General features: G+C 42.5%; 2 protein-coding genes across 3 annotated transcripts in view; both read right to left on the bottom strand.

Moving 5' to 3' along the window:
* Positions 1-1,177, bottom strand: part of adgra2 (adhesion G protein-coupled receptor A2) — a 41,301-nt gene extending 40,124 nt beyond the window's left edge. For both annotated transcript variants that reach the window (XM_061671508.1, XM_061671509.1), the window contains exon 1: positions 371-1,177. In XM_061671508.1, coding sequence (XP_061527492.1) covers positions 371-615 — 245 coding nt within the window. In that variant the 5' untranslated portion in view covers positions 616-1,177. The remainder of the gene's footprint in view (positions 1-370) is intronic.
* A 4,077-nt stretch (positions 1,178-5,254) lies between these two features.
* The window catches only part of pdlim2 (PDZ and LIM domain 2 (mystique)), a 32,349-nt gene continuing 21,422 nt past the window's right edge, over positions 5,255-16,181 (bottom strand). Inside the window, exons 7-10 of the mRNA XM_061671507.1 lie at positions 11,213-11,331; positions 7,302-7,450; positions 6,615-6,726; positions 5,255-6,281 (exon numbers count right to left, since the gene is read on the bottom strand). Coding sequence (XP_061527491.1) covers positions 6,089-6,281; positions 6,615-6,726; positions 7,302-7,450; positions 11,213-11,331 — 573 coding nt within the window. The 3' untranslated portion in view covers positions 5,255-6,088. The remainder of the gene's footprint in view (positions 6,282-6,614; positions 6,727-7,301; positions 7,451-11,212; positions 11,332-16,181) is intronic.

The raw sequence follows: 16,181 nt of genomic DNA, 5'->3' as shown, positions 1-16,181 counted from the left end.
TCAAAAATAAAAAATAAAAACTGCATGCGCTGCTGATGACGTGCAAATTCGTGAGAGAAGCACACAGAGCAACTGATTACAATGAATGAAGACCTCTGCTGAAGGTCAACAATGTGAGCACTTGAGAGAGTTTTTTTCATTTGTCTTGTTCTAATTGTGACTGAATACATCTGTCTTTTTTTTTTTTTTTCCGTCAGAAAGTGTATAGTGCAGCCAGTTTTGCACCCCTCGGTACGTCCGATCAGTACAACGTGTGTTGGTTTTGATTTGTAAAACGGCGAGAAGAAGAACATACTCCGCGCTACATTTGCAATTGAAAGAAGCCGCGAGAATACTCGCGCCTGATGCAAAAGCGTTCCGCGCAACTCACAACGTGACGGTTCTGTTGGGCAGCAGCCTGGCGTCGGGCGGTTCGGACAGCTCCTCCTTGCCGCAGCTCACCCTGCGCCCGAGGGGCTGGGCCCCGTGCGCCTTGGAGCGCTCCTCCGCGCAGCTGCAGCCGAGCGGCCCGCGGCACGCCCGCGACGGCGGCGGCCCGGGGGCGGCCAGCAGGAGCAGCAGCATCAGTACCACGCGAGCCGGCAGCGCGGGGATGCCGAGGCCGGGCGCGCTCATCGTCCCTGGGCTGGATCTCAGCTCAGCCTCCGGTCAACCCATATCTCCGGCATGCGGCCTGCGGAGCGAGCTTGGGAGCGAACTTCTTCTTAGCTTTCCCCCCAAAGGACGACCAACCTGGGGGAGATTTTCTTGTAGGGCACAGCAGCCGGTCCCTGTTTTGAAAACCTGAAACTGGTCCCGTTTGGACTTCTCCGTTATGTCATGGCGCGGCGCTTCGTTGCTCTTGCTCCAAATGCTGTTTTGTTGTTGTCGTTTTTTTGTTTGGATTTGAAATCCAAACTCCTTCTTGAACTTACTCTCGGGAGTGTCCAGATGCGTGCAGTCCTTTCTCCAACTTAATCCAGCGCTTGAGTCACACTTTCATCTGCATGAAGCAGTCAACCGGGGAAGACCAAAAGTTCTCCGAAAACCTTTTTTTTTCCCAAATTCTTTGAACTTTTTGTTTTTTAATGTTGTTGCTGTTGTTGTTGTTGTTGTTGTTGTTGTTGTTGTTGCTGTCCTCTCGCGCAACTTTGGAGAAGCTCTTCTTCTCTGCGCGCCGGTCCTGCTGGCTCCGGTGTCAAGTCCCAATCTTGCGGTTCTTTCTGCCCGCTTGCCACACTCACTTGCTGCGCCCCGATGAGGTCTCCCGGGTCCTAGCGCTTCCATATCACTACAGCAACTCCTCACAAGTTAGCAGAGGTGCTGGCCTAAGTACTGGATTTACTGTACATTATTAATCTTAAATAAAAGTGAAAAGTAGAAGTAATTATTTTTATTTTGTATTTTTTTTTTGGGGGGGGGGAGGCTTTTACTTTAGTAAAACTAAAAAAATAACTGACTCTAAAAAGTACAAAAGTTTAAAAAAAATAAAATAAAATTTAAAATGTGATGGAAACAAATCTAAACAAAGTGATCCTATGACTTTGCTAATGTTAGAAACTGCTAACCAGTTTTCCAGGTTTGGTCACATGACGTTCCGCAAAGACTACAAAAGTATGCAAATGTCAATCTTAAAGCGGGCCAAAATATGTCAGTATTAATGAGCATATGAGTCTGCCGGTAGCCGAGTCAGGTGAGCACAAGCGTTACAGAAAATGCATGGATGGATGATTTTATTTCATTTTTTTCCTTTGTACGCCGCAACTATTGATTTGAAACAGAACAATCAATACGTGACTTAAGTGTACACTTACAGCTTCGTTCAAGAGGTTTCACTGATACAGTGCTCCCTCATGACATCACAATTCACCTATTGTGGATTCACTGGATTGTGTGTGTTTTTTTTTTTATATATATATTCATATCACACAAAATAAACACTTTCTAGCCTAAATCATTAAAACTATTTTCAAAAAATAAATACAAAAATAATTAAAACATAATACAAGGAATACAATGTACATAGTGTACAGTACTACTGTGCATAACTGTATGTTTAAGAGTTTAAAAGTGTTTAAGATACAGAAAGGTGTTTATGAGAGTATGGTAGAGGTTCCTAGGAGTGTGGGGAAGATTAAGAAGAGTCTGGTGAGGGTCGTACAGCTTTCAAATATGTATAAAGAAATAAAACAAATAAGTGGTCATTACTTCATGGAAGAATTTCCAGCCATTCTGTGCAGGAAACTCCAATGGGTGGTCAGGAGGATTTAGACAAAGGGACTCAGAGGCGCTTAATTGATCAGCCGTCAATTTTATTGGTACTTTACAGCAAATGAAGCACTCGTTCGTGGTTGATAGAAAGACAGGATACAAAAACATCAGCAAAAGTCACAAATACTCCGGAGAATGTGGATATATCATTGCCATAAAACGTTGAAATAAAATCGCGCCCTGTGATAGGCCGACAGGCAACGCAGGGCGTACCGCACGTCTCGCCCAAAATCAGCGGGGATGGGCTCCAGCTCACCCGCCGCGACCCTAACGACGACAAGAAAATAGATGGATGAATTGCTCATTTTTGCACTGAGGAGCCAGTCGCTCTTCTTTGTTGCAGTATGGTCCATTTGTGGTTGTGTGGTTATTATCACACAAAAGAAAAGCTTCAAAATGAGTCTCACTGAGCCCACATGATGTCGCCACGATGACAGATTTTGTGTGACTTTCGCGGCGTACTGTATTCACAACAGCAGCAACAAGATTCCAGTCCAAGCGTCTGTGTATGAAACTCGGGCCCGCCGATGAATCGGATGATGCGAGCCCTTTTTAAATCGGCAAAAATCGGCCGATTTTGTTGTTGTTTTTGTTTATTACACGTTAGCGCGTCACAGCAGAAAACGAAGATTCTCAAATTCAATCTCTCCCTGTCGTGAAGTTAAACAATCAAATATTCTCCCTGTAATTCATATCCTTTTTGTTGTAAGCATTCAGAAATTTCAAAACACAATCGTACTTTTGAAATTAATCGGCCGATTCATTGGTTACGGGATTTTACTCTGCCAAATATCGGAACCGGCATGGGCCTAAAAAAAAAAAATCCATATCGGTCAGGGGCCGGCGCCTATATGAAAAGTGGATACGATTGTACAGTTAGTGTTTAAAAAAAAAAACCTTTGTGATACATGAGAGGCCTCCAAGGTTTTAAGCGGACATATTCAAAGTAAAAGCTATAATGGAGGACTGTGTTCTGGCCCTCGCAGGTTTGTTATTTCTGTATGCGATACTGTACCAAGAGGACGCAATGGGCACCGGCTCGCTAATGAAACAGAGGACTGTTTATCCAAGCTGTTGAAAAAAAAAAAAAAAAAAAAAGACTTTGAGCGCAACACGCCACCTCCACGGGTCCACAAAGCCCCAAATCCCTCTCATCTGGAGAGGGCCGTTTCCATTGAAAATGTCAGATCCCCAACTACACATTACATCAAATTGTACTTAATGGCATCCAGACAAACTTTAATGCCGTTCCAACATTTTCTCTATACACCCCATAGACAAGCCCCCCCCCCCGCCCTTTTTATGGCCATGCAAGCAATCTTTGCCTCTCCCAGTTCCACATCTGGACTTGATTCCAGGTGCGGTGTTGGGAAAGTGGAGCACGTCGGGTAAAAGAGGTGGAACGCCAACTACTGCTGAGAGTTGAGATCATGTCGAGGAGATGGGGTGGAAGTTGCGCAACATTTGGGAAATGGGACAGACCATCTAAGCGAGGACAGATGATGCACGAGACAACAGATGACATGGAGCAGTTCTCATTGAGTTCCTCTTTGGACAAAAATAGCTGCAATGAAACGTTTGCAGCAGCGTGGGTCAAATTTGACTGCTGGGATTGATAAAAGAACAGCATCAGGCCTCCAGCGTTGCAGACCTCAAGCACGGCGGCTCTTGAGGAACACCACATCCAGTGGTGTAATTCCCCCCCACCAACACACACACGCACGAGTGTCCCTTTATCCCTTTATGAGCTGCTCATTAAATCCTGCAGCATTTCCTGGTGACATGCTTTTAATTTGGCTTTCACACAAAGTCAAGGCTCCTACAATTGGTGGGATTATCAAACAATGATGTAGTAGCTGCACACTTGAAGCGATCAATATTCCGATCCTCAAGAGTTATGAGTGGTAGGGGATGTAGCCTAACAATGGAATCCTAATTGTTACAAGAGTTGAATATTGTGTGTGTGTGCGTCTTGCACGTTGTACTTCAACTGAAGTCCGTCCATTTGCCATCGTTCTTGCCCTCATTAGGGTCGCTTCAAACTGGAGCCCAACATCACGCACGGACGAGCGCCCGAGCCGAGATTCAAACGCAGAACCCGCGAGGAACCGCTAACCACTACTCCATCGCGCTACCTGCGATTAGTCTCGTTTTACCAAATAATGTAATCTTCAATCTTCATGAATCCGGCTTTTGTGCCACATTCGCAACTTGGGTAAACACAATCCCACTTCTTTATGGATACCGTATTCCCAAGACCAATTCAAATTGACAATATTAAATATTAGCAGCGATGGTCTACGTCACAGGGGTGTCAAACTCATGTAGTTCGGGGCCCTTGTTTGACAGTGTTGGTCGATGAGGCGTTGAACTGATGTAAAGGGTTAACTTCTTTAGCTCCACTCAACAAACGAGTATTCATTTCATAAAGAGCACTGATTACATAGTGTTAATTCATAAAGTGGACGCATTAGGATCATATTTCAAGACGAAATTGTAGGGTTTAGTGAACAAAAATGCATTCCTAAAAGATTCAGATTCAATCCAAAGGTTATAAGTAACGGACACTAAACGTGCACATGAAGTACCATAATTGTGTATTGTGTCAAATTCTCAGCGGGGTAATGCTGCCCTCTTGTGGTCAACTTGCCGTCGCGGTAAATGCTAAAAAGCGAGGTGGAAACTCAGCACCAAGCTAGTACAGTATTTAATTTGGATAATTTTTGCTTCTTTCAAAAAAAAAAAACAAAAAAAAAAAAAACGAAATTTAAGATTAAAACATGGCAGATTTACGATTTAACATATAAATCAAGATACACGACTTGCCCTGAATCAAGGGGAAAAGAAAAAGTTAAGTATCCCCAATGAGCCACATGGTGATTTTAGTTTTTATGTAGCATTATTTTAAGTTGTCATTTTAATGCCAAATACTTCCCAATCATGTAAAGGATGTGGCACAAAGCAGAATATGTCATCAAAATTGCACACACGCCACACAAGAAGCTTCAAGTTGTGCAATTTATTAAGTGCCACATGCAGAGTGCTGCTCCAACTGCATGGCAAATACAATATCACTTATTTTTTTCCACACTCAATGTCCTGTGCATACCTTATGCATAGTAACTAGTGTGTGTATATATATATATATATATATATATATATATATATATATATATATATTATAGAATACAGTTCAATCACACAAACATCCAAAATCATTGTATATCGAAAAAATAATAATCCCTCATTGGCAACAACAGCAAAAGTCAGCAACTACATATTTTGTTGCCTCTTATTCAATTCTGTTTACAAAGAGATATAGAACATGTTGCTGGCCTAGCGCAAAAAAAAAAAAAAAAAAAAAATTTGCAATAGTCAACGTAGCACGTTTTTTTTGTCACCCTCTCGTTCACACAAACACAAACACAAGCGCGCACACAGCACATGGCATGGTGTGCAGTTTAGGTCCAATTTGGTCCCTTTGTATTATCAAAGTATTGTTTTATGAATGATTATCCAGATCCTGGAGAGTCATAGAAATGTTTAAAGTTTTGCTGTGTTTGTAAAGGTGGCCTCAGTACATGTGACGGCAATGGACTGCATGGAAGGTATATTATTATTATAATTTTTTTTTTTTTTTTTTTTTTTTTTAGAAAATCAACAATGACTGGGATGCGCCACATGGAAAAACTCCCCAAACTGTCATTAAAGAACATTAAGTGAAGGCTAATACAGTATTGCCAAACACTTAAATGTGATGAGAAAAGGAAATTCTGCCATGTTGTTGATCCCTTCCCATTGTCTGTGAGAGGGTCCGATGCGGCGGACGTTGGACCGCTCAGTGGCGAGGGGACAGGCGGGATAGCGGCGAGCCGGCCGGACCTTGGTACCGCTGCTTGGCGTGCTTCTCGCAGTACATCACGTCGCCCACCCAGAAGTGACCCCTCATGCGGAGGTTCAGGCCGCAGTCCGTGCACGTGTAGCACTCGGGGTGGCGGAAGCGGTCGTCCACGATGCGCACGGCCTGCGTGCTGAGAGGAAAGACGAGAGGATTCAGTCGGAGGTCAGCGCTGTGAACCCTTCGAGGCCAAACTTTTTCCAGGACATCCGGCAGCTTATTATTTGATGTATTTTCATCTAATCTAATGATGACCACAATACAGTTCGGTAATATCCACAGACCGCCAAAGGATTTTCTTAAAATCAGTTCTAAAGATGTGGCCTTAAAATAAAAAACAGATTAATTTTTTTCTCCCCCCCACCAAAATTTCATTTCTGATTATGTCAATGCCGCTGTTGTAGTTTTGACTGGTTGCACCTTTTGGCCTTTCATTGAACTAAAAAAAGTGCAAATGTGAACTTACACAATGCTGGTGCCACATTTCTCACAGGTGTGGTATTTGCTGACTCCTCCCACAGGTGCGCTTGGTTTCGGAACAGTGGGCGATAACTTTCCCGGGAACTTCAATGCTGCCTCTACACACACACACACACACACACACACACAAACAAACAGTGTGAGGTGCTGAATGGATTCAGTTGTGTGTTGACTGCCATTGATGCTTGTTTGTGTCTTTCAACCTTCCTCTCACTGGTCATTTTCAAGTCGTGAAAGAGTGTATTTCGTTGTGAATTGATTTGCCTCCCACACGCAATCTGCCGTTCACAACAAATTACACTCAGGAGAGTTTGTCTTCTCACAGCACAGATGTGACATCCATATGGAAGTGTAAGCTGCACGATGCATTTGTGAACAGGATTTTTCCCAAATGAAAACAATCTAAGAATCTCGTATTTGACAGAGCAGCTGAAGCGCTTGCAGGCTGTGCTGCTCTAAACCACGCACGCCATCAGAGCCGCTCAACGTACTCGTTGATAGTAATTGCTTTCAGCTCAGCTTGTGAACATGCAGTCTAAATTATCCACCACTTTTCGCCACGTTTGCGGTAACTATTACACATGAGGTTTGCACTTAAAGTTTCCTTTTTTTTTGCCCCCGCTCTCCTGCCTACAAATGAGGACATTTGTTTGTCAAGCTGTGTGGTTCCAACCTTTCTCGTCAGCCTCCAGAACTTCTTGCAGCATTTTGAAGGTGTTGGACTGACGAGGTGCTGTGCGGGACTCCTTATTCTCCTGGATCATTTTGTACACCTCGGAGTCCTTGTCAAACTTCTGCATGACCGGTTCAGAGCTTGAACTACTGTAAATAATAGTTTTTAAAAAATACAATTAATAACCGTCACGTCTACCAACCATATACTTGAGCACTGCAAGACATGCTTAGTAGAAAACATATTTGGGTGAGAAGAGAAGTTGTGCGTATGGAATGCAGAGGAAATGAAGAAAAGGGCACAGCTGGCTTTGGACCTTTGACCTGTACGCATCAAGTGTGAAGCGCACACCACAGGCTAGAAACGACATTGTATTTAGCACTGCTGTAACTCGCAAAAATGGCTAAGAAAGTGTGAGGCCACCATGCATGCCATTACAAGTTATTACAACACCTGTTTGTGGCGACTTGCAGCCAGTCAGTGCACGGCAGGGGTGGGCGTAAGCTTTCACCAGGGGGTAGTACAACATGACAGCTAATTAAGACAGAGCCAAGAGAACAGTAGCTCTGTTTACAAGCACATTCTTTGTTCCTGATGTGGTGGAAAAACATTTACTGGATCTCGCACACTCAATGTGAAAGTACTCTCACCACCCACTAAAGAAACATCAGTTGAAATCTCAACTGAAGGACGAGTACGTGCGGTGAGCGAGGTGCCGAGCGGCGGCTGTCGCCAGGAACCGGACCCGCCGGTCGAGCCAGGTGCGCGAAGATAACGACACGCACGCAACCGCTCGGTGGCAAGTGAGCTGACAGCAGGAGTCGGTCGAGTCTGCCCGATTGGCTGTCCCGCCCGTCATCACGTAACACTGCCGCGGCAACTTGCATATTCGGGATGTGGTGAAAACAGTGGAGTCCTTAAAAAAGCAGAGGCACTTGTTTGTTTTATCCTCTGCAACCTTAATTAGAAATAGGACTACAGTGGACCTCTGCACAGTTCGGCAAGTATTCTCAGATATATTTTTTTTTTTAAGGGGCGGGGGGGGGGGGCAATCTCGAAAATGCTTCATGGCAGTTTATCTCCTCTTATTCAAGAATTTTTGGGGTTAATCTTTTTCTTTTTAACAATGCAATTAAAATGGCCGTCAATTATCCACAGACTTGCGGTCCGGCCCAGTTCCCATCCCCAACAAATAGCGCTGGGTCCACTGTACCGAAATAGAAATTTGAAGCTCTGAGTCTCCAAACCCTCTTAAGAGTCGTGACTCCTTTTGTGGCGAGAGCACAAAAGGTGAGGACGAAAGAATAGAGCTGAATGAGAACAAAATAGTTATGGCTCCATTCATGGAGACAACAAACAGCAGTGAGATGAGGCATGGGCTGGCTGTTGACTAAAGTCACTGTGACATTCACTGCACGGTGTCAGCGGGCTCATTAGACAACGTAAATCTCAGACTCAGGACTTTCCCCACTCTGACAAGGCTTCTTCTAAAGAAGTAAGACAAAACGGGAAAGCCCAAGTCTCGAAAGAATGATGGTCCATGGTGAATCATTTCATCATAATGAGGTCTGAATGTACAAGGTCCTACATCACATGGTGTGTGTGTGTGTGTGTGTGTGTGTCGTTCCGACAAGATGGATGTGGCTGAAACCAGACATGGCAAATAGACAAGACAAAAATTCAGCCAAAGCACAAGCTCAGACGCTTTTCTCGGTATCCCTGAACATGGCTCAAATTAAAAACAGACTGAAAACCTAAGCTCCGAGTTCTCCACACGCTCTGCTCCACCCTCAGCAACTCCATTTCCTTTTTTTGCGTCTGTCACCATCCCCTCCTGACATGCAATCTCAAAGCAAAGACTGGGAGGAAACCAAATAACAGCAGACGGGGTCATGGAGCAGGGGACTGCAGAAATGTACCAAAGAAGTAGTTTGGTACGTTACAAGAAATACTGACCACATTTTATCCAAACGCTTGAGGGCAACATGCACAAACAATTAAATAGACTTTGAGAGTCCTGAGAAACTATGTTGACGAGCCTTTGCAGATATACTCTCTTAAATACTACACAGAAGTGAGAACACCTCCATTAACTATAAATTTAAAACTTGAAATGGTAGCACTCACCTCAACAACAAAGACAGAGAGGACAACTAAACAAAAACAACACTTTGTCCAGGAACATAACGTGTACAAAAACACAGCAGCACACACAGCCAGATGCATCGCAGACACCTACTGTATCCAGAGCACACAAGACTGAAAAACAAGAGTTTGACTGAAAGGTGTGTCCCTGGACTGCAATTCATTGGCCACGCTGTATAAATGGGTGGGAAAAAGGGTGTCATAGTGCTTGTGATTGGCTAAGGAGAAGCAGTGGGGCTTGGTGTGCAGGCTGGGGGCTTCAAACCGGAGGCCAATTAGGGGAAAAGGGGCAAATCGGACTTTCGGAAACATTGGCTGTTTGCATTTGACTCCATTTGCTGACACATCAACTGTGGTTACCCAACTGGGGCCAATGTCCATCCTCCTGCAGCAAAAGAGGAGATACAAAGCACAAAAAATTCCAGGACAGAGTCTTTTTCTCAAAAGCGTATTTCTGGTAGACAAAATATTTGGCTAATCAGCACAATGGTAAGAGGGCAGCACCTGGACACTCACATGAGTCAAATCACAGCAACGTCACCTAATCACAACTAGTGAGCTAAACTATGTCATGCCGGAATGAGCTCCACACACACACACACACACACACACACACACACACACACACACACACACAACAGCTGCACTAATTGTACAATCAATGGAGACAGTGGTCTGATGACCAGTTTGCAGTTTCAACACAGACCTTTGAACCAAAGGGAACAATCTACAACGATACAAAAGGAATGTCTGTGTATCTGGTTTCAACCCAGAGGAATTTCAGATATGGGAAACATTATTTAAAAAAAATATTCTACTGTGAGGCTGCAGTAATTCTGTCCATCTGGTTTGATGAAAAGAAGTATTGTGGGTTCGACACCAACCGTGGAACAAACAGACAGAATAAATCAGCTAAACTGAGATCAGCAACTGGAGAAAGGATTCTAATTTCTGAGTACTGCTGATGTGACCTTGGGCAAGGCACAGAGGCCTCACTCTCTTTCATCTATCCTTAATGACTGTTGATTGGATCGTTTTGGATGTGTGTGTAGGTGACCTCACCACTGTAGCATCTGAAACAACTAGATACCCATTCTTGACCTCAAAGATAACCGAATGGTAAAGTTGCAGTAGGACATCAGCAGCAGCAGCTCCTCCCCATAGCTCCTTTCGCTAGCACAATGAATACATAGCTGTGTGAGCGACATGCAGTGACAGGGAAAACAAATTCTCTTCCTCTAGATGGCACAAGGCACATAATTAACCTGTGTACCCAACTGGCGACATTTGCGGTGTTTCAGGAGATATTTTCTCATGTACAATATGCACCTTGACTCAACAAAGTTTGGGAAACACTGTTTTAAGTATTAAGTAGACACACAGTAAGAAAAGAAAAAGAGAAAAAAAATGCAAGATGAATTGAGATACATTGTTCATACTTATAAGATGAGGTGGTGAGAGATTGCCTAAATCATATTTGGGATATTGAGATCATTGAGATGGTGATTTAGCAATGCATGCAGAAGGATGAGCTATTGCTCCATCATATAATCAGATAGTAGTGAAATAAAACCGTCTTATTACATCATCACCTCTACCATGAGTGAAAGCTCTACAAAGTACAGGAGCAACTTAAAACAATACTTTTTTACTCAAGGCCAAGAAAGTTGAAGTGAACAGACTTAAGCCAACTAACCTGGCCTTAACATTCTGATCAATACATTATATAGCCCAAAATAGGTACAAAGTGTATGTATGGTGCTTACCTGCGATGAGGAGACATGGGCACGTCCTGATCAATGGCACTATGAGGTGAGTAGCGTCCCGGTGGGGTCGGGGTTCTGCTGGACAAAGAACTATTTCTGTAGTCTGACGGAGAGAAGTCCTGTCAAGGGAGGGCAAGAAGCAGTCAAGAATGTCAAGCGGCAGCTAAAAAGCAAGCTCGTGGTGAGAAAACAACAGTTCACGGTGACAAAGAGCTTCTAAATATTGTTTATAAAAAGGGGTACAAACGTGTCATTAGCTCAGACAAAAAATAAAAAGGTGTACAGGAAAGAACCATTACAGCATTAACAAAATGCCAGTCTTCGTTAGCCACCAGCATTGGTGCCCTTTGATAAGAGCCATACCCTGCATTCCTTTGCTGCCAGGCCAGAACCTTCACAGCAACTTACTTCATTTATTTTTATCTTGATTTATACTGTAGATTACAGTTGTACTTCAGTCCCACAATACGACCGTGTGGCAAAAAACATTTGGCACCAACCGACTTTGCTTCGGTGGGAAAGCCAGCTTATACTGAAGTGGCTCGTAGATAAAGTGCAAGTCACACTTAGTCACAATCATTTTGTACAATGTCCACTGTCACGAGATCAGGAATGCTGTTCACTTCACATAGCTCAGGAGCTTCTTTTTTTCCCCCCCATATATGTAATTTGGACAAAAGAGGGCGCCACATGCACAGTAGAGACAAGACTCAAAACATCTGAGCAAAGGTGCACATTATTATGTTTTTATTGTAGCTGTTCCAAGCAGAAACCAAGCACGTGCACAGTTTCATGAGCAAAGGTTGACTGATTTAGCTATAATTATGTCAAACGAGTTCATGAGTGAGTTACCAGTCACCACACCAAGTTTGCGCAGCACACATCTCAAACCAGAGACATTTACTATGATGCCAACCACAAAAATTACTGACCTCATTTATGTATAATTAGTCCGCTACAGTCACATACAGACTAAATGCCATTTATGCTCTTTTAAGGAAGTTTCCAGAGCCTGAGGGAAACAAGGGTCTCATTTTATTACAACCCCAATTCCAATGAAGTTGGTATGTTGTGTTATCCATCAATAAAAACAGAATACAATGATTTGCAAATCATGTTAGAACTATATTTAATTGAATACACTAAAGAGACAAGATATTTAATGTTCAAACTGATAAACTTGATTGTTTTAGCAAATAATCATTAACTTGGAATTTTATGGCTGCAACAGGTTCCCAAAAAGCTGGGACAGGGTCAGGTTTACCACTGTGTTACATCACCTTTTCTTTTAACAACATTCAATAAACGTTTGGGAACTGAGGACACTAATTGTTGAAAGCTTTGCAGGTGGAATTCTTTCCCATTCTTGCTTGATGTATAGCTTCAGCTGTTCAACAGTCCGGGGTCTCCGTTGTCGTCTTCATAATGCGCCACACATTTTCAATGGGAGACGGGTCTAGACTGCAGGCAGGCCAGGTCTAGTAACCGCACTCTTTTACTACAAAGCCACGCTGTGGTAACACGTGCAGAATGTGGTTTGGCATTGTCTTGCTGAAATAAGCAGGGAAGGCATCCATGAAAAAGATGTCGCTTGGATGGCAGCATATGTTTCTCCAAAACCTGTATGTAACTTTCACCATTAATGGTGCCTTCACAGATGTGTAAGTTACCCATGCCATTGCCACTAACACAGCCCCATACCATCACAGATGCTGGCTTTTGAACTTTGCATCCATAACGGTCCGGATGGTTCTTTTCCTCTTTGGCCCAGAGATTTGAAATGTGGACTCGTCGGACCACAGAACACTTCTCATCAGTCCATCTTAGATGAGCTCAGGCCCAGAGAAGTCGGCAGCGTTTCTGGGTGTTGTTGATAAATGGCGTTTGCTTTGCATAGTAGAGTTTCAAGTTGTACTTATGGATGTAGCGCTGAACTGTATTTACTGACATTGGTTTTCTGAAGTGTTCCTGAGCCCATGTGGTGATATGCTTTGCACATTGATGTCGGTTTTTGATGCAGTGCCGCCTGAGGGATCGAAGGTCACGGGCATTCAACGTTGGTTTTCGGCCTTGCCGCTTCCATGCAGTGATTTCTCCAGACTCTCTGAACCTTTTGATGATGATATGGACCATAGTTGATGAAATCCCTAAATTCCTTGCAATTTTACATTGAGGAGCATTGCCCTTAAACTGTTCGACTATTTTCTCACACACTTGTTCACAAAGAGGTGAACCTCGCCCCATCTTTGCTTGTGAATGACTGAGCAATTCAGGGAAGCTCCTTTTATACCCAATCATGGCACCCACCTGTTCCCAATTAGCCTGTGGGATGTTCCAAACAGGTGTTTGATGAGCATTCCTCAACTTTGTCAGTCTTTTTTGCCACCTTTCCCATCTTTTTTTGGAATGTGTTGCAGCCATAAAATTCTAAGTTAATGATTATTTGCTAAAAACAAAGTTCATCAGTTTGAACATTAAATGTCTTTGTAGTGTATTCAATTAAATATAGGTTGAACATTATTTGCAAATCATTGTATACGGTTTTTATTTATGTTTAACACAACATCCCAACTTCATTGGAATTGGGGTTGTATATGCAAAGTTCCAGAATACAAATAAAAACCATTTAAAAAAAAAAAAAAGTGCTTTCACAGAAATACTTATTTCCTTGTCAACCTTCAACAGGTGACATCTGTTAAGAGTCCATGCAAGGTGAAATCACCACCGTGCATTTAAGACTCAAGTTCCATTTCTTGCCATGGAAGACTGGGGCAGTGACTAGATGAAAATTGGTCCATTTAATGCCACCACCCGCTTTCAAGCCAACAACTCGTTCAACAATGTTTCTGTCTTATCAATCGAGTGCAATTTCCTCTCTCTTCGTTTTTTGTTTGTGAGAAGGCAGATTAGTGGTGCGTGCCATGAAGCCGTTACCCAAAACGACCACAGAGACATCTCCCTGGGATTCTTCCCAGGATAATCCCAACAATATAACTGCAGGCTAATAAGATCATGTATACCATATGCTCAGAGTACAACAATGGAGAGAAAGCCACATCCTCTCCTGCTGTGAGCCCATTGCACGGGTGTGCATTTACCTGACATGCTTTAGGGATCCCTTCAGAAGTCCCAATGAAGCCACACCGTGGTGCAGATGAATCATCACTAATGCAAACCAATCGTAGGTTATGTAACAACCGTCTGGCTGCTCAATATGAATCTTCATGCTCTCCAACAGCAGCAGTTTTTTTTTTTCCCCTTCTTCCCCCAACCACCCTTTTTTCAGTGAATACCCCAAGAGTGATCTATGAGACTCAGGAGGAATGCAGCCCAGTGAAGAAAAACAAGGAGGAGGAAGAAAAAGAAACAATGGCCTCTGAAGGCTTTAATTGCAGTAAACACAGCGCAGCTGGTAAATACTTTAGATTAGACTCACTAAAACTGCTTGAAAATCATTGCTTGGTCCGTTTTGCATCTATTATATATGCATGATCTCAGACCACATGACAGTGTCACCAATTATCATTACTAATATTCGATAAAATGATTAATGGTGCAAGTTTGGTACACGTGCATGTACGCCAGTCATGTTTTCTTGGCTCCCACTACTGACTGCAGGATAAAGTCAGGATTAATTTAACACAGGTGCATTTAGGACATGAGTACTATACGCTGTGGATTAAGTCCAAGGATATGATAAGCACAGGTGTAAGAGATAGCCCTTTCAAGTACAAGCACAGACTTCCCAAAAGAGTGAATAATTCTTGCAAGAATCGGTTGGCCACCCATTAGTAACACTGTGTATTACATGCTGTATTTAATTTTTTTTTTTTTCTTTTCAGGGACAGCCAATTGAGTGCAAGCTCTCTTTTGCAAATAAATTAAACACTATAAATGCAAGGTATAAACATAAAATAAACATTTAAAAGTTGAACATGTTGCTTTTTAAGTCTGAAAGGTGCTATACAAACAAAGGTTTGATTGACTGTCCAAAACTGATACTTGTACTATATACTTCGCACCGTGCTGTGGAAGACAATATTTTTGTAAAAGATTGCTGTTAAAAGGCTTCACTTTGTTTAAAAGTTGCGTTACATGTCTTTTAAAAAGACAGGTCATGACTTCAGATGCCCAAATACTTAAAACAGGAAACCCTTTCCAAAGGAGTTCCATCAACAGTAGTTAACTATAATACTCTTATTTGCATTAACTGAATAATAATTATTTTTTTAGATCATATTTTTCGATTTGGCTTTCAGACCAATAATGTTTAGCAAGGGTGCATTGGATTACATAGAATTCAGACTGTAGATTTTGCATAGCTAGTTCAACTGAGGGGGAAATTAAGTAGATCACCGTGTCATCCACATACAGATGAATGTAACTGTTTTTGATACCAACATTGACATTATTAACGTACAAGGAAAACAACAGTGGTCCAAAGACGGTCTCCTGTGGCCCTTTCTCAGAGCTATTCAGAAAATTTGATCAGTATTATTTTTACCTAACCCGTGTGTGTTTTACGCAGGCTATTCAGCAGTGCAGGTATTTCTGTCAGAAAATATTTGTTTGTCAAGATTGTACGTCACATAACTTGCTGTCAGAGGACAGTTGCGTACAGGTAAATGTCCGGCAGCAGTGTTCTAACATTTAACTTATTCACTTGCCACATACTGTACCATTAGGTACAGCTGTAATACCGCCAGAAAAATAAATATACAGTATTGTAAATGAATACACATCTGACAATTAAATGTGAAACACAACTCACCATTATCTTTTTAAAGACAGAATTTTGGGGACAATTAGGTGTTGCAAGTGTCCCAACTAAAGTTCCTCTTTTATCCAAACTCACTAGTCTGTGAATCAGATTTTGAGATTAAAAGTTGGCTTTGATGAAAGTATTGTTATCAAGAAGATGATCGCAGACCATGTTGTTTATAAACGTGTATTTAATTAAACATAATAC

Source organism: Phycodurus eques, chromosome 3 (genome assembly GCF_024500275.1).
Source record: "Phycodurus eques isolate BA_2022a chromosome 3, UOR_Pequ_1.1, whole genome shotgun sequence".
Lineage (NCBI taxonomy): Eukaryota > Metazoa > Chordata > Actinopteri > Syngnathiformes > Syngnathidae > Phycodurus > Phycodurus eques.
This window is presented reverse-complemented; position numbering and strand designations above follow the sequence as displayed.